Source organism: Monodelphis domestica, chromosome 6 (assembly GCF_027887165.1).
Source record: "Monodelphis domestica isolate mMonDom1 chromosome 6, mMonDom1.pri, whole genome shotgun sequence".
Classification (NCBI taxonomy): Eukaryota; Metazoa; Chordata; class Mammalia; order Didelphimorphia; family Didelphidae; genus Monodelphis; species Monodelphis domestica.
In genome coordinates this window covers 108,357,829-108,380,614 of record NC_077232.1, presented here as the reverse complement: position 1 = coordinate 108,380,614, position 22,786 = coordinate 108,357,829, and the positions used below count along the sequence as shown (strand labels likewise).

General features: G+C 37.4%; 1 protein-coding gene and 1 long non-coding RNA gene across 2 annotated transcripts in view; one reads left to right on the top strand and one right to left on the bottom strand.

The window, feature by feature from the left end:
- Positions 1 to 1,349: 1,349 nt before the first annotated feature.
- LOC130455045 (uncharacterized) lies at positions 1,350 to 10,855 on the bottom strand. The gene is made up of 2 exons (XR_008912846.1): positions 10,185 to 10,855; positions 1,350 to 1,415 (listed from the first exon to the last, which is right to left on the bottom strand). It is a non-coding gene; the product is annotated as an uncharacterized LOC130455045 (long non-coding RNA).
- An 83-nt stretch (positions 10,856 to 10,938) lies between these two features.
- Positions 10,939 to 22,786, top strand: part of DHX15 (DEAH-box helicase 15) — a 68,303-nt gene continuing 56,455 nt past the window's right edge. Inside the window, exon 1 of the mRNA XM_001362592.4 lies at positions 10,939 to 11,226. Within this exon, the coding sequence (XP_001362629.1) occupies positions 11,156 to 11,226 (71 nt within the window). The 5' untranslated portion in view covers positions 10,939 to 11,155. The remainder of the gene's footprint in view (positions 11,227 to 22,786) is intronic.

Below are 22,786 nucleotides of genomic sequence, written 5' to 3'. Positions count from 1 at the left end.
CAGCTAAGTGTACCAGACCTGGAAGCCAAGTCTTTTGATTCAATCTTCTTTATTTTTCTGCCTCTTGGAATCACAGATTTTGAGTTGAAGAGGACTTCACAAATCATTTATATACATCTCTACAAATCATGAATACTGACCAAAATGCTTAGCAAGTGTAATTACACTTGAAGACTTCCAATAATTTGGAACTCAATTCCTCTTGGAGCAGCCTATTTTACTGGGAGCAGCTCTAATCTAATTGTTTTTTTTTTCCTAATGTCAACTCGACATCTGCTTCCTTATAATTTCTACTCACTGGATCCAATATTCTTCTCTAGAACCAAGCAGGACAAACCTAAGTCCTCTATCATATAATGAAGAGTCTACAAGTCTACTTGAAGAAAGATATATTTCTAGTAAGTCTTCTTTTCTCCCCGTTAAACATCTCCAGTTCCTTCTACTGATCCTCATATGATATGGTTTTTAGTCCTTTTGTCTTAAGTCCTTTTGTCTTATCATAAATGTATGCCACTCTGTTAATGTATTTTCTAAAGCATAGCACCCCAAACCATACATAATACTCAAAATATGGCCTGATCAAGAGAAGAGTAGTGAGACTATTATCCCTTTTACTTTGGACAATATTAATTAATCTGAGATCACATCAGCTTTCTTGGCTGCCACATCTTATGTTGAGCTTTCAATACATAAGAACCTCAGAAGACTTTTTAGCTACATGCTCCATCATAGTTATATAGTTGTTTTTTTAACCTAAGGGGAAAACTTTAAATTTTTCCCTATTAAATTTTATTTTGTTGTATTCTGTTCATCCTTACAATTTGTCAAGCTGTTTTTAGAGTCTGATTATTTATCGTAATATAGAAAATATCCTCATTTTTTTCAATATAAAATTTTGACAAATCATCTATGCCTTCTTTTTTTTTAAGCGTTTATTTTATTTGGTCATTTTCCAATGTTATTCATTAGAAACAAAGATCACTTTTTTTTCCTCCCACCCCACCCATTGGCGATGTGCAATTCCTCTGGGTATCACATGCTTCTTCAACTGGAGCCCATTTCCATGCTATTGGTTTCCACAGTAGGGTGTTCATTCAGAGTCTCTCCTACTTCATATTGCTTCCACCCCTGTAGTCAAGCTGTTGTCCTTCCTCCATGTTTTCACTCCCACTGTTTGTCCTCTGTTTATGGGTAGTGTTTTTTTCTCCTTGGTCCCTGCAGGTTGTTCAGGGACATTGCATTGAGACTAATGGAGAAGTCCATTACTTTCGATTGTACCACAGTGCATCAGTCTCTGTGTACAATGTTTTCCTGTATGCCTTCTTTTTAAATGTATTTTTATTGATAAGTTTTGTTTTTACATTGCCCAGATTTACCTCTCTATTCCTTCCTTCTCTCTTTCAGAGAGCCATTCCCTATAACAATAACAAAAAATAATTTATTAGTAAAAAGAAGAGAACAAAATTTCAAGAAAATAAACTAATACAGCTAAAATAATCAGAAATTCTATGGAATGTTCCACACCTGTGAATAATCCCATCTCCCCAGTGGAAGAGGTATCTTTATATATCCCTTCTTTGGGGGCAAGTTCGTTCTTTAAACCATCTATGCCGGCTGATAAATCTTTGATGCTGAGAAGAGAGAATAAAACAGGGCATATAGATCTACAAGGTGAGAATAACTGAGCCTAAGAAAACTGATCAGATCACCAAGAAATATAATAGAGAAAAGAAAAGACCTAGAACAGTGATGGCAAACCTATGGCACATATGTCAAAAAGGGCACACAGAGCCTTGTGCACATGCCTGCAGTAGCCCACCAGAGTTCATTACTAGAAAGTCAGAGGGACACAGGATGGAGCTGTTCCCTTCCCCCTCTCCATGTACTTGACTACATTGCTCACTTTACTTGTCCCTCTGACTAGCAGTCCAATGGGAGAGCTTCCTACATCCCCTCTCTGGAGTAAGGTGCTTGGGGGGGGGTTCCTCACATGCATGAAGATGCAGTGCAGACAGTAGGCTAGTGAGTCTGTAGTGAAGGTGATTCCTGTGGTGGGGTTGAAGAGGAGCTAGGTTTGAGAGGAGCATAGCTCACAGTGTGGCTCATAGCTGGTGGAAGCAGAACTGTAGGGGAGTGGAGCACTCAAGCTACTCTCCTCCCCCTCTCCACATGTTCCTATCATCACCTGTACCTCTGCACAGCAGCCCAATGGAAGTGCTTCTTCCCTTCCCTGTCTGGGGTAAAAGGAAGGCCAGAGGCAAGGGTGGGCAGGGCATAGCACTTGTTCTCAGGATTGGGGGGGTGAGGAGTGGGGATGGGCTGGCATAGCACTCAATTTGGGGTGTGGGGCCAGAGCCAGTACTCCATCTCTAAAAGAATTGCCCTCACTGACCTAGAACAAAGCCAAGCAATGTATGCATGGTTAAGACAGCTCCAACTCACTACTATATATTATTTGTGGAATTTATCTTTCCCTCCCTTTTAGGAAACTAGGATAAGATTGTCTCCACTGTTCAAGATAGTTTTAGTGCCACAGGGCACACATTTTTTTTCTATCAAGTCCACATTCTAGACTTCACTTACCTCCTACATATCTAGAGCTATTATTATCTCCCATTAATTTATCAAGTTCCTTTAACACAGCTGGTCATAGGGGTGGGTGGAGGAAGTGGGACTAGTTTCTTTTAGATTCCTTGTCTCCTTCCCAGAATGTGCAACTCTCATCAGGCTTATATTTTTTTAAAAATGTGAACCTTTGTCAAATTCTCATGACATGAGTGTCCAAGTATATTTTGGGTTATTTTCTAACTTTTCTAAGTTCAAAGCCCTCAAATAAAAAAAAACAAACTGGTGAAATATATGCATAATATTCTTCCGTAATCATAGACTGACAACTGTCTTTATAATATTAGAGAAGAATATGTTGTTTTCAAAAAAGGAAGATACAAAATAGGGACTCTCAAATGAATAATTATTAATCTCAAAGATATTATTTAAAAAATCCCCACTCAAAATTCATTATTTGAAGGCCCCTCAGGTAGACTCTCCCCCTGCCCAATACCTTCTCCAAATCCCAGTTCTGGCTTGGCTATTGCTCTATATAAGGTAGAGGGGCAAAAGGCAATTTTATATTTTTTTCTGTGTCCCACTTTTTTTCATTTCCTTTCCCCCTTTCTCTGGGTTTATGCTCCTGGCTCTTCTACTTAAAAAAAAAAAATTCTTCACCTGCTATCATCTCTACTCTATGAAAGCTATCTGGTAGAAACCATTTATTTTCCCTTATCACTCAAAAGAAAAGAGGAGAGAAAAGATCCTTTTACAATACTACACAGTAATGTACTATGAACCAAGATTATTAATGAACATTTTAGAAGGAAGCAAGCATTTTTTATAGGTGCTTTTAGAAGAGACCACATCCTTAAGATCATACAATTGACTGAGAGATGTAGCCATTTTAAGATGTTGCTATGTTTATTATTAAATGTTTTTTTAATTTAACTCAGAATAAAATGAATCTAGGTTCTCTTCAAACAAGAAATTTCCCAAATCTTTAAATCATACAATATTTTATGTCACATCTACAGATAAAATTTTGTTCAATGATCCCCTAAGTATTGATAATGAAATGAGGTTTTTAAAAAAGGGAGACACGCTTATCCAAGTGATTCATCAGAATCATGAAAGCTTTGAAAAAAACTACAGATGGCATTAATTGAATCAACTCCTGGTACAATGAAAAAAATCTATTAGGTGAAATACATAGCAGTGCAAATCATCTACAATGGGAAAAAAAGTAGTTGAAAAATGTATATGACCCAAATCATTCAGCTGGATGGACAATCCATCTACTTAAAACTGGGTTACAGTAGGTACAAATAATGGAACTTATAAAGTGGTCACATTTATTTGAATTCACATGATTCCAAATAATAATAATGTAAAATATAGTAACTGACTCCAGCTGATGGAAATATGCAGTGTGAAGCATCTACTTCATTAGATTCATTATTTTTTAAAGCAATACCATCATGATTCATTATGCTACAGCTAGAAAATAAGCTAGCCCCAACTCTAGACATCCATCCAACCCCATTTATTTCTCCTCTAGCTCTGAGGAGAGTAATCATATAATGGTTACCTGACAAAAGCAAACATCTCTGCTCTTCACTTCTCTACACAGGTAGCCTTTCCCTCTCAGAACTTAAGCTCTTTGAGGACAGAAACTGTCATGCTTTTTGCATTTGATCCCCAGCGATTAAAATAGTGCCTGTCACATAAGATCTCAGAACAAGAATTGGAAGATGCCTCAGAGGGCATTTTTACATGGGGAAATGGAAGCACATAGCAGTTAAGTGACTTGCCCACAGAGCTAATACATGGGAGATCCAAGACTCTCTTCTGATTCCAAAAACAGTATTCTTTCTGCTCTACTTCTTCATTTTGCAAATATTTAATCTAAATATAAAGTTAAATTATAAAACAAGGGAAAGACCTAGTGTAGGCACAAGTAGGTTCTATCATATCTATTACCTAATAGAATAATACACATTACCATGGTATAGTGGAAAGAATACTGGATTCTGAATCACAGTGTGTGAGTTCAAATGCCAGCTCAGTTCCTTAGAGTCTGTATACCCTAGGCAAAGTGGTATAGTAGAAAGAACACCTGGAGTCACGAAGTTCTGAGTTCAAATCCAGCCTCAGACACTAGCTGCCACTTAACTTTGGTTTGTCTCAGGTTCCTCATTTATACAATGAAGATAATAATTCTAAAGCACTTAGCATAGGTATCTGGCATTTATTAAATACTTAATAAATATTGTCCTCAGTTTCTTCATCTCTAAAATGAGGGGGTTCTACTAGATAAATTCTAAGATCTAGCTGTAAGTTCAAGTATAAAATGGATCTAGAAGTTGTGAGAGCAATATAAGGAGAGGTAGTGAAAGAGCAGTCCACTTATTACATGACTATATCAAAGAGAGGAAAAAAGCCTAAGAAAGGCTTCCAGTGGATTGGGCATTTATTGGGCATTTCCACCTCTTACTACATGATCTGATCACCTTTTTTTCCAGTTCTATACCAGGGCTTCTTTTTCTGAATTCTCTTGAACTGTTGCTCTTCATTGCTAATGTGTTGTAGCCTAGTCACCATGAACTTCTTTATCGTACTTTGAGGGAGTCTCAACTTTAATTCTTTAGTGACCTTGTATTCTATGAATTGAAGCCACACAGCATCACTGGAAGAACTGTAATATTTTAAAAGATATGTTTGTATTTTGGAGGAGATTGGAATTGATTAAAAACAATTTCTCAAATGTAATCAAACATGGTTTCCTCTTCCCATTAAGTTCCAGTGAATGCCCAAGATATATGCACATATAACATAGCTCTCCAGTTATCCATACAACTGCATACTTTGGCCTGGGAAATAAGGATTCACCAGTCAAGTAGTCTTTGCTATATGGAGACTTAGGATGAAATCTTTTAATTATGGATCTTACATAGGAGGCTCAGCAAATGCTGGGACTTGATATCAGTACAGTGTTGTTCAGAAGCATCAAAACACAGAGGACTTAATTGTCCATAAGAAATCCCTCTACCATATAAACTAGTATACTTTGGTATAGTCCATGACAATGGCAAACACTTTTGGTAAGTATGTCTCCTTATTTTATGCTTGCCGAATATTAATAATCAGAAGGTTTGGAAACAAAGTTATCTTTTGTTACATTTTTTTTCAAAGAATTCTATGTGATTTTGAAAGATGCAGGGATACAAACCCTACTGGAGGAAAGCCTTTATGATAGCATTTTCTGCTACAGAATCATTGATATAATGGTCAACAAACAATAAACCTAATAAATAGGATCTTGATTGAAAGTAGAACCTTTAAGCCACTCGTGCAATTGTAAAAAGGTGATGTCTATTCACTTCTCATAACGTCATCAAGGATACCTGAGAGTTATGTGCAGGTTATGTTCAGGAAGATTTTGAAGAAGTGGAAAAATAAGCATCTAGCCCCATTAATTAATAGAAACAAACAAAAAGTTTGTTAAAGAAATCATTGAATCTGAAACTTGGCAGAAGGTCTCTGAGGTGATTTAGCCTAAAAACTACATTTACAGGGGTTGCCTGAGTTTTTGCTTCCAGGAGGCTATAAAAAGGAACGATCAAACCATATATTTAAAAGGAACTGACTAGACTTATAATCTCTCAGTAGCACAGAAACAACTGAGTTTAACAACTATTTAACAGGAATGAAGTTAAAGTAGAAAACCATCAAATGACCAGCTCATTGCTCTTTAGTTCCACCCCTGTCTCAAATCCAGCAGCATTCAAGGTGGAGTTTTCAGTGTTCCAGGTTGTCTATTCTTACCCAGCCTTTTTGTCTTGCCTTATCCCCTGACTATTTTTTTTAAAAATTAAAAATTTATTTGTTACATTAAAATTCCCAGATATCTCTTTTTCTTTCTCCCTTCCCTGCACTACAGAGGACAACATTTGACCAAAAAAAATATATGTATATATTAAAGCATGTCTTATTTGTTTCTATTTATCAGTTTTTCTGGAGATGTACCTACACAAATTATTCTTCAAACAATATTTCTGTTTAATGATCTCTGGGTTCTGCTCATTTCATTCTTCATAATTCCATGTAGGTCTTTCTATATTTTAAAAAAATTAACCTGCTTATCATTTCTTATGGTGCAGTATTATTATAATCATTATGATACAACTTGTTTAGTCATTCCCCAATTGATGGAATGAGGGAAAAAAGGAAAAGAACCTTTATGTTCTAAAATAATTATTTATAGCAGTTCTTCTTATGGTGACAATGGACAATTTGTTTTAAAAAAGCTAATTTGAGGACATTTTGGGGAAGCTTGCTTTGGGCCCCTAATTGCTAGTGTAAGAAACTTGGTCTGGTCATATAGAGACTGCATAAGATGGAAGCACCCTGCATCCTGAGTTTCCCTACTATGTGAATGGTTATAGCCTCCTTTATTTGAACATTGCCAGAAAAAAGACTCATTTTTAAAACTGGAGGGACCAAAAGAGTCTCTTTTTATAGCTCACAGTTTCCTGATGTGTTCAGAGGGTGAATATCACAGTTCCCATCTATGGTCTAGGTACCATGAACTTAACTGGGAAGGGTATACACACTTCTCTTCCTTTGGCTCCTAGAAATAGGCCTAGGGTCTCTCTTCTGTAGCATTCATCCTTTTTGGTTTTAGGTGCCAGGGGTGATCCCCATTAGTATGATCCCCAAAGTTACCTTAGAGCCAGAAGTCCAGGAGAGATGTCAGCCAGGCCTGTAGGGAAAATCTAAGAGGCTAGCTAAACTATGAATCTACTCCCCTTCCCCACTCCAGAGTATGAGGTGGTGGAAAGGTGTGTGCCCGTAAATTATTCTCTTCCTGTTGGAGTGTATGTCTGTATATTTATCATAAGTTTGAAGTAAATAGTCCCTTTTAAAAGCTAATCTGTATTATTTGGCTAAATGAAATTGTGCTCCAAAAATTTGTCCAATCTGTAAGGAAAATCAGTGAGGCAGAGTTCTTACCCAATAGCTTTTCATGAAGGGAACTGGCCCCCTTTAATTAATAGAACCTTAGATCTTCCTCATGATCTGAGATACAGCTCCTTCCAGGGCACAGGTTTGTTTGTTTTTTAAATCGTGCTTATTACCCAGATGACATAGAAGAAGCAGAGTAAAATACAAAATCTCATTTGTCAACAAATTTATATACTCTGGCTCTTCAGGAAGCTCTCCCAAGAAGGCTAACAGGCAGATGTTGACATGGGTGATCAAAGGATGGATTAGGCCATCTCTATTGACTAAAGGTATGCCTTCCATGTTGGGCTGCCATGGGGAATAGCAATATTGGAGGGGCTCTTAAAATAACTGGGAGACTACACAGTATTAGAACATCTCTATCATGCTACACCTGGATGATCAGATTCAGGGTGAAACTCCCTATTCAGCATGATTTTAAAAAGCAAATGCAATTTATAAATCTAAAATAAGAAAGAGGATCCATAGTCTAATTCAATCATCCTAAATGTAATTAATATTGACTAATTATCCTACTTGACTAAATATTAGACTAACTAGATGTGGAAAAATAAATTTAAAATAAATAGTAATTTCTCCTATGGCATTACAATGAATTATAGATACTAATTAGAAACAAAATAGGGACTAGATCATAGATCAATAAATAAATCATTTATCACAGAACTGGGATGTAGAGGATTACCCCCTTATACTTGGGGAAACACCATCAAGGAGGTTTGAAGTGATGGGCAGAGAGTTTAAATACCCTATACCCCTTAAGAGTATTGGACAACTTTTGGAGAGGGGCAAGTGATATACTTGGCCTTCAGGCCAGGGTAGAAAGCATTATATTAGTAATACTCTTTATAAAACACTTTAAAGTATAAAGAGTTAGAGAAAACAGTCAGTATATACCTGTCATACTAGATAACATAGATAGGATCTATAATGTAGAAAGAATAGCAGTAGATACACCTAGTAATTCATTTGAGATAGAATTCAAGAAAGCCTGGCTTCATCAAGAACAGGTCATGCCAGACTAACTTCATTTCTTTTTTTTGACAGGATTACTATCCTGGCAGATCAGGAAAACACTTATACAATTTCAGATTTCTGTAAAGCATTTCACAGAGTCTTTCATATAATTCACAGATGAATTATGTGAAAGTGCTCTTTTTCCACTATATTTTGGTGTTCCTAAGAGCAAAGAATAGTTCAAGTCTGGCACCAATCTCATGGGACACACTGTGGTTATTCTAGCCTTCTAAACTTTTTGTCAAAACAGCCTTGAGGTATAAAACTGGTCCTAAGTTTTTTTCTTTTTAAATGTTCATGACTTTAGTTTTGCTTTTAAGTTTTATAAATTACTTTTGACTTTACACCTTATTTCCTGACCTAAGGTTCCACTCCAACAATTCTCTCCTTTTAGTAGATTTTTTATTAATATCTTTTTTGTATCACTTTCATTTCTAAATATATTCCTCTCCCTTTCTTTACTCAGAAAGCCATTCTTTATTTAAAAAAGGAGGAAAAAAATCAGTTCTGCAAAACTAATAAATCAACTGAATCTGACAGCATATGGAATATATGATTTTTGGTTTTTCTTTGCATCCCTGACACCATAGTGCTTGGCATATATTAATAAATGTTGATTGAATAATTAATACTTTATGCCTGTAGTCTATCAAGTCTCCAGTGAAGGGGAAAATTTTTTTCTTATCTCTTCTTTGGTCATTATAATTACACTATTCATTTTCAATTTTTTCTTTTGTCCTTTCCATTTATTCAATTGCTAAAATAATAATAAAGACTATGTACAAATATATAACTCTAAGATTTGCAAAAAATATTTTACATATATTATCTTATTTGATCTTCATTACTATGTGAGATTTGTTATTATTCCCATTTTATAGTTGAGAAAACTGAGGCTTAGAGAAATTAAGTAGCCTACCAAGGATCACTGCACTGTATTTAGCTCTTCTTGACTCTCAAGTCAGACACTCTATCCTTTAACCACTTAGCTACTTCAATTTGGGGATTTTCTTGATTCTACTTACTTGATTCCCCATTGGTTCATTTAAAAGCTTCCAATGTTTTTCTGTATTCTTCCCATCAACTGTTTCTTACAGCAAAGCAATATTCCATTCTTGAACCACAAAATGATTATCCATTTCCTAACCTATTTTTTCTAGGGATTTTTTTTGACATTAGTATTATTTTTTTAAACCCAATATATTGGCTCCAAAGGCAGAAGGGTGGCAAGAGCTAGGCAATGGGGGTCAAGTGACTTGCCCAGGGTCACACAGCTGGGAAGTGTCTGAGGCCAGATTTGAACCTAGGACCTCCCATCTCTAGGCCTGGCTCTCAATTCACTGAGCTACCCAGCTGCCCCTCACCCCCCCCCCCTTTTTTTGACATTATAAGTGCTGTCATGAACATTTTTAGATATATTAAGGCTTTTTATCTTTGACCTCCTTTGAAAAATTTAGACCTGGAGTCTGTGGGCCAAAGGAAATGGATACTTCAGTCACTGAAAAAATCCGGCTTTCCGGAATGATGGAACCAATTCACAGCTCCACTCACTATGCATAGTGTCTGTTTTCCCACAATTCCTCCAACCTTACCTATTTCCAACTTTTGTCAACTTTGAAAATTTGCCCGGTGAAGTTGACTTCCACTTATCAGTGATGCTTTGGGGCATTTTTTTTCATCGTTATTGACAATAGGATTTTTTTTTTCATTTGGTGTTTTTCCTTTGGCTAAAAATGGGTTGCCTCCAGAAGTAAATTCCCCCTCACTAGAAGTTTTCGAAGACTGGATAAACACTTGTCAGAGCCTTTGTTGAGGTCTTCTCATTCCGATAGGAGTTGGTCCATCACCGAGCAAACATACAGCGGATCGCTAATAACTGCTGGCTAATTTATTGACTATGGAATGTGAGGTCCCTTCCAATTCCGAAGTTCTGTGATTCAATATCTAATGGGGGAAATTCAGGCACTTGGGGGAGGGGGTTTCTTCAGCATTCCGGCTGGCAACAGGGTGGCAGGTTAGCCAGAGAGTGGGATTCCACCTTTTCTGCTCGGTCAGCTCTGTCCTTTTATTCAGTCCAACTTTCCACAACACGTGGGATTCCCCGCCTCTCCCCGTTTCTCCAAGATTTTCCTTCTCATAGGGAGAGGGGTGGAGGTAACCTTCCCAGCAGCCTTTTCGTCTTACGTGCCTCATCACGACGAGCCTAGAGGGCGGGTAATTTCCTGCCCCTCCCCCCCTCTTCTCTTCCCAGCGAAAGGCGGGAGGGGTTGTATGGCAGGCAGATGGACGAATGAGCGAGAGAGAAACGGCGAGGACAAGCGCAGCGCGCGCGCACCAAGACACGCACGCACGCACGCGGCGGGGACGCGCGCGCAGGCCCGGTCCTCGCCGCCGCCGCCATTTTACCTTCTGGTCCTGGCCGCACGGCGGAGGCTGTTGTAAGTGGGGGGGGGGCCTGAGCGAAGGATCGCCCTTGTCCCTGCTGCCGCCAGCTGCCCCTTATTTCGCTCCCTCTCTCGCCTTCTGAAATTTCTCCCTCCATCGCCGCCGTCTCAGCGCGACCATGTCCAAGCGGCACCGGTTGGACCTAGGGGAGGATTATCCCTCCGGCAAGAAACGTGCAGGGACCGATGGGTAAGCGAGGCCGGCCCGAGGCGGGAGGGAGCACTGGGCTTTGTTGATGTCCGGGCGGGCGGAGGCGAAACCTCTGCCGGGTCTGGCCGGCCTGAGATCACTAATATTTTCTTTCGGATCTCAGGCCTGTGCCAAGCGGCCCGTAGGAGACTCTTCTCTCCCGGGACGCCGGCGGATGGCGGCGCCAACGCCAGGCCCAACCCCAGCCGGGTAGGCTAGGGTGCCCCGGCACGAGTTTATTCTCTGCTTCCACCTTCTCAGCTCTTCTGGAGCTGCAGGAGATCAAGGTCTCCAGGGGGATCGGAGAGCCTCGTGGCCTGAGTGATAATCGCAGCCCGGGACACCCCCCCCCCCCATCCCACGCCACTTCCCCGGGGGATCAGGGGAGTGAGGGCCTGTGGGAGGGAGAGTTGGGCCTGCCTGGGCGAACAGAAGCCGAGTCCGGGAAAGGCAAAGCGGCGCGTGGGCCCGGGTGTGGGCCGGGGAGGGTGTGTTCCTTGGCTGGGGCCAGCGCGACGGGAAGAGATTGTGGGGGAAGGGCGTGCGCGCGTGGTATGTTTGAGTGTGTGTGTGTGTGTGTGTGTGTGTCCGAGTCCGTACACGCTCACACTTGCCGAGACCCATGCAGGAGACCCGGGGTCCGGGGAGCTTCCCGGTCTACGTTGCTGGCGGGAGCTTGGTTGGGTTGTATCCATTCAAAATCTTTCAAAGTGAATGCTAAAAGAGGACAACTTCCGCCCCTTAAACCACCTCCTGTGGTCTTCTGGTTTTGCGTGTCCTGGTTTGAAAGCTTAGTCCTGGTCATCGCGGGCAACCACAGTGAAAGGACCTCATGGTGTCCACTGCTTTTCTAACTCAGACTCCGACTATTTTGAGATCTGAAGCTTTCTAAAGACTTTTATTTGCAACTGTTTTGAGGCTTGAGTTTAATTAGATCTTTAACCGTTAGGCATTTTTTTCCTTTTCTTTTTCTTGTAACTGGATAAATGAGTTATCCATTCGGAAGACGCATTGGAGGTCTATTGGCACATTTGCTTAGATTGTTTTCTTTCTGAATCTTGTTGGTTGAAATGGGATAGATTTTACTAAAACTCATGAAAGTACAAAACTGATTCACGCAGAATCTTGCTTGTGGAATGAATACTATTCTGCATCTCAGGGCTAAGATTCTTAGTTTAACTAAGCAACTAAGTTAATCCTTTGGGGATTTTGTGTTCTCCCCCTACTCATCTCTAAATCAAGACATTGTAATCTATATTCTCTTGAGGTCTCTTCCAGTTTTTAATCCTGTGATCCTGTAAATTCCATAGCTAATTGCTCTCAATTAACCATTTCATCGAATTTATATTACAAATTAAATTATACTTTTTCCCCTTTTAAGTATTGATCATGAATCCTACTCCAGGCATACTATAAATGGATCATGATTTCTCTGAAATCAGAGTGAGAATAAATAAAACATGAAAAGATTTACTGCTTAAAGTTTTTGTTACCTCGATTTTGGATGTCACATGACTTTTTCAAGTTACACAATTTTGGACATAATTTTGCATGCATTTCTAGTTTTTAATTTTGGAAAAGTTTGTTTCTTAGAGGCCTATATTCCTAGAAATTATCCACAATAGCCCAGTAAAGAGCACAGAGTTCTTAAATTCTTTGAAGCAGAACATACCACATTTGTCATTCTTAGGGATGGCAGAGACTTTGTCTCCTGTAGTGAGTCTAATGTTTAGAGTATTTTGAGAAACTGAAATTAACATTTATTTAAGACCTGCTTTTTGTTAAAAGGAATGTTAAATTCACTTTGTCTTTTAAAAGCTTTCTCCAAGTAAAGTTAGTACATCTGTGGAGTAATGTCTCTTATCCATGGGGTTAAATTATGTCAATTTAAGGTAGTCTCTGGAGACTGAATTTTCAGAATTCAGTGTTAAAATTATTTGACACTTGTCAGTTTGACCAATTTATTTTGAGTTTAAGTTGTGTATGTGTAAAAAGTTTTTAGTTTAGGGGGAACTAGTTGGCTCAGTGGATTGAGCCAGGCCCAGAGATGGGAAGTCTTAGGTTCAAATATGACTTCAGTTACTTCTTAGCTGTGTGACCCTACGCTAGTCACTTAAACCCCATTGCCTAGCCCTTGCCACTATTGTGCTTTAGAATCAATACACAGTATTCTAAGACAAAAGGTAAGAATTTTATTAAGTTTTTAGTTTTCAATTCTTCAGAACAATTCTAGTAAGTCTGTAGCAAGATTCATCTTTATAAAATGATCTTATAACCATATAGCTATATATGGTACAAAATGAAGGATTATGCATTCACTCTGAAGAGGAGGTGTAATATAGTTGAAGGAACATTGGATTTGAAATTAAATGACTTGGATTTGAATCCTGGATCTGCATCTAATTTAACCTGAGTAATATTGGACAACCAGTAAGTATAAGAGCATCTATAGTGGATATAAATAGAAAATCAAAATTGCTCCTTCCTTCAAGGAGCTTACTAAATTTTGTCAAGGGATATAGATACCAGATGCACAAGTAAATGTACAATACAAACAGTTAGGCACACAGTAATTTTGAGAGTGAGGGGTTTCAGGAGTCATCTCTTGTTAGGACCCAGCACTTGAATTGAGTTTTGGAGAGAGCTAGGAATTTTCAGAGATGGGGGCTTAAAAAAAAAAGAAAAAGTGCATTTCAGTAATGGAAGGTGTAATATAGCTGCAATATATTTCAGATCCTCTCTTACAAAGGCCAGCTAAAGCACTGAGCTAGGAGATGGGATGAAAAAAGATAATGAAAAGAGTTCTGACTCTGAAGTCAGAAACTCTGAGATCAGATCTTCCCTCTTAAAATTACTGTGACCTCTAGCAAGACATTAACCCCCCTGTACATTTCTCATCTGTAAAATGAGGGGTTTGGACTTGCCTCTGCTGTATAATCCAACATTGCATGTAGGACAGCAAGGAACCCAGTTCCAACTGGCAGGTAGAGTGCATGAAGAAGAATCATGTATAATATATACTTAATAGGAAGGTAGACTGGAACCAGATTTTAAAAGGTTTTGAATGTCAATCATCAATAGGCATTGTATCTTAGAAGCAATAGTGAGACCTATGCTTATTAAATAACTCAAATGTGTAAACAATGAATTGGCAAGTAGAGACTGGAGAAGAGGAGAAGACATTAAATGAGATTCTTGTCATAGTCCATGTGAAGAGGTCTTGAACAAGGGTGGTGGAGAATTGAGAAAAGGCTAGATTCTAGATAAAGTTATGGAGGTAAAATTGACTTGGCAACTAATTAGATGTGGGGAGTAAGGGAGAATAAAGAGTTGAGGATGACTCCATGGTTGCTTATTTGTGTGACAGAAGGATGATAGTGGTGCCTTTGACAGAAATAGGGAAGTTGGAAGAGCAAGGTTTGGGAAGGAAACACAGTTCTGTTTTGGATATGCTGCATTTTGATACCAGGACATCTTGTGGGAAATGTCCAGCAGGCAGCTGATGATGAGTGGGTCTGAAGCTGAGGGAAGACATTAGGGCTAAATATATAGATCTGAGAATCATCCACATAGAGATCATAATTGAGCCTTAGGAAGTTGATGAGATCACTGGGAGAGGGTGTAGAGAGAGAGAGGATGATCCTGGATATTGCTTTGGCCTGAACCTGAATTAGGAGTGTGCACTTGGGAGATGATCCAGTGAAGGAGACTTAAGAAATTGCCTACTAGTTGTAAATACACTGTATTAGGCACTGGGGAACATACAAATTTAGTACTCTTTCATTTGAGTTTGCACTTTTGAATTCTCATTTCTCCCTAAACAAGTGATAAAAGCTGTTAAATTATTTTTCTATTTTTGCTTTAACTGGCTGTCCAAAATTCCGTAATTGGATTTTGCATTTAAAATACTGTTTCTGAAACATTTTGTAGGAATTTTCTGAGGCAGCTTTTAATCACTCTGAGACTATACATTTGTTTAAAATGAGGGGTTGGAGCAGATGATTTCTAAGGTCCCTAAAGCTTCCATCTGCTTTCTTGGATCTTTCCAGAGGAGTGGTCACTTTTGTACTTTGTCATCTTATATCACATTATGTGATAGTGCTTAGGAAGTTTTCATACTCGGCTAATTGAAAAGTCATTCTAAATTGACTTAAATGTAAGTCTGCAGGTTTAAAAAATCCTGGCTGTTTGTTGGTTGTTGTTGTTGTTGTTGTTGTTGTTGTTGTTGTTTTAATGGGTCACCTTTGGCAGCCTTGTGAGTGCCACTTCCAAAAGTCTCTGCCTTAATAGATATAGGTAATATGTTGTTCTGTTTCTGTGCTGGGATCATGAGTTATACTATTAGAATGGTCAACATGTGTTTCCACATCCTGTTCTTCACCTCCCCACCCCCCAAAACTCTTATTCCCATCTGTTCAGAAGTCCTAAGAACCTAGATTTTTGAAGTAGAAAGGTTAGGTTTTTGCCATGATATATTGCTGCAAATCAAATATTCTAAATATTCTAAACATTCTTGAAATCAGGGTATATTGAAGAGTTATTGTTTGTCACTTAGTGCATTCAATATTAAAAGCTTAGGTTTGATATCAATTGACTTGGAGCATTTTTTTTTAAAAATTATTTTGTGAAGACTTTAAATGATTCTACTTTTATAAACTCAAAATACAGGAGTTATTCCTATTTTCAGTCCCTAAACTTCTCATCACACTACATGATGGCAAGATAATTTAAAAGGTTTCATCATATTTTATATTTGAATTATGCTGTTTGTCATTGCATGATGAGTGGGACAAAATCCAAATGGTAGTCAGTTTGAATTTACAGTCAGAACAGATGTTCTTCATATATATATACTACATGTATTAAATGCTTAATATTTGAATTTTCTTTGACCAGCTTGATTGGCTAAGACCTAAAATAATTGACATTTATAATAATATAAGCCATTGCTGTAGTCCAACCCCTGGAATTTGTCCTGACTAACCAATAAGTACTCTGAGTACTTTGCTCCTTCTCTTCTTCCAAAAAAAATTTTTTTAAGGAGAGGGGAATTTTATTCCTCAGGAGATTGTGTGTTGGATATCCAGAATCTGAAATGAAACTTTAATTGACAATTCCAATTAAATTAGCAAGTGTACTACAAAGAGCAATTTCTTTAAGCTTCCTTTTGCCTTAGTACCATTAAGGTATGAAGATTAATATCTATAGTGCCTGTTTCACAATATTTGAGCTAGTATATATGAAATAATATATGTAAATAATTTTGAAAACTTTAAAATACTATAGAAATGTTAGTTGTTGACTCAAGTGATCCCTGAATTTGGACTATTAATGATTATTACTCTTCTAATTTTTAATATAGACTTAATTCAAGACACATTGATTTATTTACAAAGTCTTATGCACCCCAGAGCTATGACACTTTTTAAAATTACACAGCCAATTAATTGGGTATTTGTTTGCTTTTATTTTTTCAATTTAGTGATTGTATGACTTTAAACAAATTGTTTACCCTCTCTGGGCCTCAGTTTTCTCATCTGTAAAATGAAGGGATTGGAGTAATTGGGCACTTATGGCTGTCCAGTGCCATATCCTATTATGTCACATATAGAGTCCTTTCTCACAGAGTCTAATAGTCAAGATGTAGTAGAGTGAAAAGAAACTTCCATCAGATTTTAATCTTTGCCCTTCTATTTGCTGCCCATTGTGACCTAGGACACAACTCTCTTTAACTTTCTTCATCTCTAAAAGGGAGAGGGTAGGATTAGTTGATATTATTGGTGGTTTCTTGTTGTGATTTTTATTATCTTATGAATTGGTTCCTTTTAGTTTTGGTTTGAAAATAAACATCTTTATGCTTGAAGTTACTAAAAGGAAGTGGGCTTATCATCTGCATGCTGTTCTTTCTTAAATTCCTAAAGAACTTTTTAAAAATTTAAAAAGAAATTAAAAAAAATACTTTTATTTGTATAAATTATTTTTGTGTTTAAATACTATCTTCTTGAGAACAAAGCTCATTTATAACAAAGTTGCTTATTTAATTCTGTTAGAAGTACAAAAATCTACTTCCGGGAGGTATAGCAACTATTCAAAAATACTGCTCCAATTTGCTGCCTTTTCAAAGACAAAATTACTTGGATATTTAAATTTGTCTTTGCCTTTTATACTTTCTGGATAAAGAGGTTCTTAGATTCTTTTATTGATTAAAATAGGAAAGGATCTGATATACCATTTAGATTGATTACATATCCTATGAATAAGTGTCATTTATGGTACAAGTTGTGGGCATATATGCAAAATATTTTGCTAGCCTTAAAGGGTTATTGTTAGCCAATGTTCATTATTCAATCGTCATGCAAATCTAGAAAGTTTTGACTTGGTTGCAAAACATAAGATCTTGAATATAGAGTTGGGGGTTCCTTAAGTTCCATCTAATCTAAACTTCTGATTTCCTGAATGAGAAAACTGGGAACTATAAAGATTTATTGGCTTTCCCAATTTCCCAGGTGGTAAGGATCAGGCAAGATTTCATTCAACCCTAGTCTTCTTACTCTCAGAACCATTGTTCTTTCCAAAGTGTAGTATCCTGCATTTGAATCTTGATTCTGTAGCTTTTCTGAAATTGAACTTTAAATAAAAAATCTCCGAGCATTAGTTTTTCATCTATAAAATCTATCATTGTGAGCTGGACACCACCACTTTTTAACCTAAGGGTGTGGAATTTTTTGTAAGAGGATCTTCTCATTAAGCGATTCCATGTAATAAAAAAGAAAGCACATGTTCTATAGAACATGTTTCCTGTACATGTTCTGTAGTTCTGTATCCATTGATACTTATCAGTAAGTATAGATACGTTGTGGTTAATAAAATACATTCATTTGCAAAAATTAAGTTGCTTTTTGTCATCATGTAGTTTGACCAATAATTTATAGTACTAGAACAGTCATTAGTATCATTTTGAAGCCCTAAATAGAAGTTGATTAGGTTGGGAACCATTGGACCAAATGACCTTTAACACCCCTTTATCTCTATGAGCCTTCTTTCTTTTTTTTTTAAATGTTCTTATGCCTTAAGCCTTTTCTATTTTTCTTGATTCCTCCCAACCTCATCATTCAATTGAAGCTACTTTTTCCAAAGTATGGAAGGTACTCTTAATTGCCAAATCTAATGGCCTTTTTTTCCATTCTCATCCTTCTTGACCTCTCTGCGGCTTAATAGTGAGATTTTTGATCAACCTCTTTTCCATCTCCTTTGTTAGATCTTTACCCAAAGGCCTCTCTCCTGGACCCTTTTCTATATACTTTTTCATTTGTGATCTTTTCAGTTCTCATAATTTCAGTTTTGCTTATGCACTCTCAGAACTACTTCCTTCCTAAACTCTCAGCTAGCTCATCAGTCTCACATCTGCAATTGCTTATTGGACATATCAAACTGGATATCCTATAGACATTTTAAATTCAACACATCTGAAACTGAACTCATTGTCTTTACCTCCAACTTCTTCCAAATAATCCCCTTTATCCAGATTTCCCAGAATTGTCAAGGGTACCACCATCTCAGTTACCCAGGCCCACAGCATAGATGTCATTCTCCACTCCTTGCTCCTCTCTGTCCTCACCTAATTAGTTGTTAAATCCTAATCCTTGGTCCCTTCTGAACTTTCTAGTTACCTTCCATGTGTTCTGCAATCCAGTGAAACTGTCCTCACTATTCTTCCCACAAAAATTCCATCTCTTGGTGCCAGACCTTTTTGTTAACATTCCAGAAACTTTCTATGGCTTCCCTGACTTTTTTAAAGTTTCAGCTAAAGTCCTCACCTTGTATCTATCTTGTTTGTATAGAATTACTTGCATATTGCCTTCTCTATGAGCTCCTTGAGAGAAGGGACTTTTGGGCCTTTCTTTGTATCTCCTATACTTAACATGATGTGATGCAGTATTTGGCAGATAGTCTGCCCTTAAATGTTCCATGACTTACTGATTTAGTTCCTGCTTTCTGCCTAGACTCCCCTAATCTCTTTTGTCAGTCCCTGGTATAGTTGGAATTAGGAAACAATGTCCTACATTAAGTGATAGCCTAAGATCCCATACATTTCACTTTACTTGGGGATTCTTGTCTTTCTACCTTGATTTTCAGTATGAGGTATTTTATTCCCTAAAAACAAATCACAAGTTTTTTGGTGAGAGAGGCCAGGTAGCATCCCAAAATCACATTTCTACTGCATAGTAATTAAATTTGATGGGGTTGGGAGAAAGAAAGTGAGAAGGTTAGAATAATACTTCTCAAGTTTCCTATCCTATTCCCTTATCTTATCATCATTGGGAGCTGCCATGTGTGGTACTATTTCCAGTATTCCTACATCCTTTCCTTAGCTTCTTTCAGTACTTTGCCTTAAAATAGGTTGGACTTCTACTACTCTTCTCCAGGCTTACTACATTTGATATTGTTTTAGTATTTAATTCAGTAGTTTACCTATGAAAACTCTTCATCCTTTTGAAATACAGTCCCTTGCCACCTACATTATTTCTAGCTCATATAATACATTTTGAGATAAATATGTTGCTAGAATTCTTTGTAGAATTGTGAATATGTTTAACCTCCCCAGTTATGGTGTAGCTTTGGTAGAGTAAAGGACTTTTTCCCATATAATTTCTATTCTTTGAGTGAAATAGCCTTAGACTATATGCATTGTAGGAATTTAGTACATACTTAATGAATGTTTAAAGAACACTGGCCTGAAAGTCCAGAAATCAGGGCTCTGTTGATGGCCTTTCAATAACTTGTTATGTGGCCTTGGGTGAAAGTGGTAAACACTCCCTAATCTTTAGACATACTAGTGAAATTTAGTTCCTCCTTTAGGTTTTAGATTTTTTAGATTTACATTTTAAGAGATCATGAAAATACCTTTCTAGTCTGCTTGAATCAAAGGTGGAGGTCTGGCTAGTCAGAGATAGTAAGGAAAGAACTATTTGAAAGTAGCAGGAAGCATGAAGACTACTTGATAGTATGACATAGATGACCAGGTTCTTTCAGCAGCCCTGTGTAAATTATGTGATTTTTATATATGCATCTTCTGTTACTACTCTGGTGTTTTCCCTTTCTTGTACTTTTTTTTAACTACTTTTAAGATTGCTTGGTATAGTGAAGATGATAGTTTTTTAATGCTTATAATTCCAACTTTGTCCCTATGTATTGTTGCTTTTGAAAATTACTTCTTTTAATAGTGTGTGGAGGGGATTTTTCTCCCCCGCCTCCCCCTTCTAGTAGAGTAGAATTTTTAGCACCATAGTTATGGCAGGACAAAAAGCACTTTACTTTCTGATATCTATAACTAAATTCATGTCTGCCTCTTTACACTTGTCCAAAGGCAGGAACCCACCAAAAGTTGTTTTATTTCCAATTGAAGGGAATTGTGATCTCATCCGCAGCTCAGTTAACAGTATTTAAGGGAGAATTCTGTGGCTTTCCATTCAGGCCAATATGTTAAGGCTATTTTCTTGTTCATTTGACCTATTCAGGCCATTCCACCCCACCCCAGCTGCCATGTGGTCCAGCTAATTCAGGCCTGAGACCCCAATACCATATGATAGGTTTGCCTGCCAGAGGGAAATAGAGCTGAGGCATCATTGGATGGGTTAGATTTTGATTATCCTTACTAGTAATTAACCTACTTCATGTTGGGATGAAAATTGAATTGCCAGAAAGCTTTTTTAAATTAAGTGTTTGATTTTATAGTTGACCATTATACATAGGTTTTATGATTGTTCAAATTTGCCCTGTGAGAAAAGTAGTGCAAATATTATCCTCATTTTTTTTAGATGAGGAAACTGAGGCTGATATATTCAAATGACTTGAGCAGTTTTTACCTAGCATATGGAAGGTGTAGAGCAAGCTTTGAAATACTGACCATTTCATCAGATGGGCTTTATCAGATTCTACTCTTGACTCATGACAAAGCCTGTCATTAAGGCTAATACAAGTATGGGCATAAGCTTCAAAGTTGCTTGACCAATAATTTATAATTGAACTCTGTCCAGAATCTGTTTGTAACTGTTTCTGTTTAACTCGTTGATGCCTATAATATTGTTCGGCATACTATCCTTATTTTACTGGAGCTATTAATGACAGTGATGTTGAATTCTTAGGCAAGGGACATAATACAGTTAGAAAAGATGAATTTATGGAAAAACGTGGACAGGAATTTCACAAGATGTGCTACTGCATGGGGGGGGCGGGAGATGCCCACATAACCCACATATGGGACATAACCCACACTTTAGAATGAGTAATAACATTAAGTTTTCTTCCTAGAATGATAAAATGGAGTGACAAGAATAGTGAGATAATAAAATTATGCTTTATTATAAAAGAGCTTCATCTCTAGAGGATTTACCAAAGTTCACCAGTGGTTCCTCAGAAACAGACCACGAAGGCTATCTTAATTCACCATATAGGTCCAAAGGTTTTTGTAATCATAATAGAGCATTTAGTAATGATAATTGAAATTTTTATCATGCTTTATAAAGTGTGCAGCCATTTTATATTATCATATCATTAGAACTTCACAACAGTCCCATCAAGTAGTATAACTGTCTCCATTTTACGAATGAGGAAATATGTCATGTGAAGGATTTTAGCCCAGATCTTCCTTACTCAAGTTCAATTCCATTGAAAGAATTTCATGACTTCATAGTAATAGGAAAGTCTGGGATAGAGTGAAGCAGGGAAGCTAATCCTGATTATAGTTCTTTAAGGTTGGTTAGTATATTTAAAAATCCAAAGGGACATAAGGTTTCTCAGGTCACCTGTCTCCCATTGAAAACCTGCTTTTGGAGCAGTAGCCAATTGATAAAGAAGCATTTTAACTGTGAGAAGCCATTTGAATATATATGTATATATAAAATATAAAAGCATTTGGTTATTTATAGAGTGAGATCACAACCACCTTGTGGAGTATAGCTAATATTATCTCCATTCTCCCCCCCCACCCCCGAAAATATGTTAATAGATTTTAAGGTGCCCAAAGTTACATACTGCTCATGAGCTGGGATTCCAACTCATTCCCTATATCAGTATTTTTAAAACTCTTGATTGGTATCTCTTTTCTTCACTTAAGTCCAATTCTATTTCCTCCTTGGTTTTGGGAATTTATTTAAGGGCTTGAATTCTGGTAGCTTTTGCCAATTTAGAAAGTGGCTTGGCAATATTCTTTCTATCTGTGTTGCCTGAGGAACAGCATAACTCACCTAGGAGAGGTTCATCACCATGCCTCAGGGAAAGATTTTTATGGTGCTGAAATTCTCAAAGATTGTCTCTACTAAATTTTATGTGGCATGGCACTTAAACTTCAAACTTTGTAATTAAGTTTTAGAATCATCACAATTTGTATGGTGTAGAACAGTTGGGACTACTATATGTCTACTCATCCTGTTGTCCTTTTACCTTATCAGTGAACATGTGTTGAGAACCTAAGGCAAACAATATAAACACCAGGAGAGGGGTTTTTAGCTGCAGAACCAGAGATAGCCTATGCAAAAGCAGATAGATGAAAAATGAAATA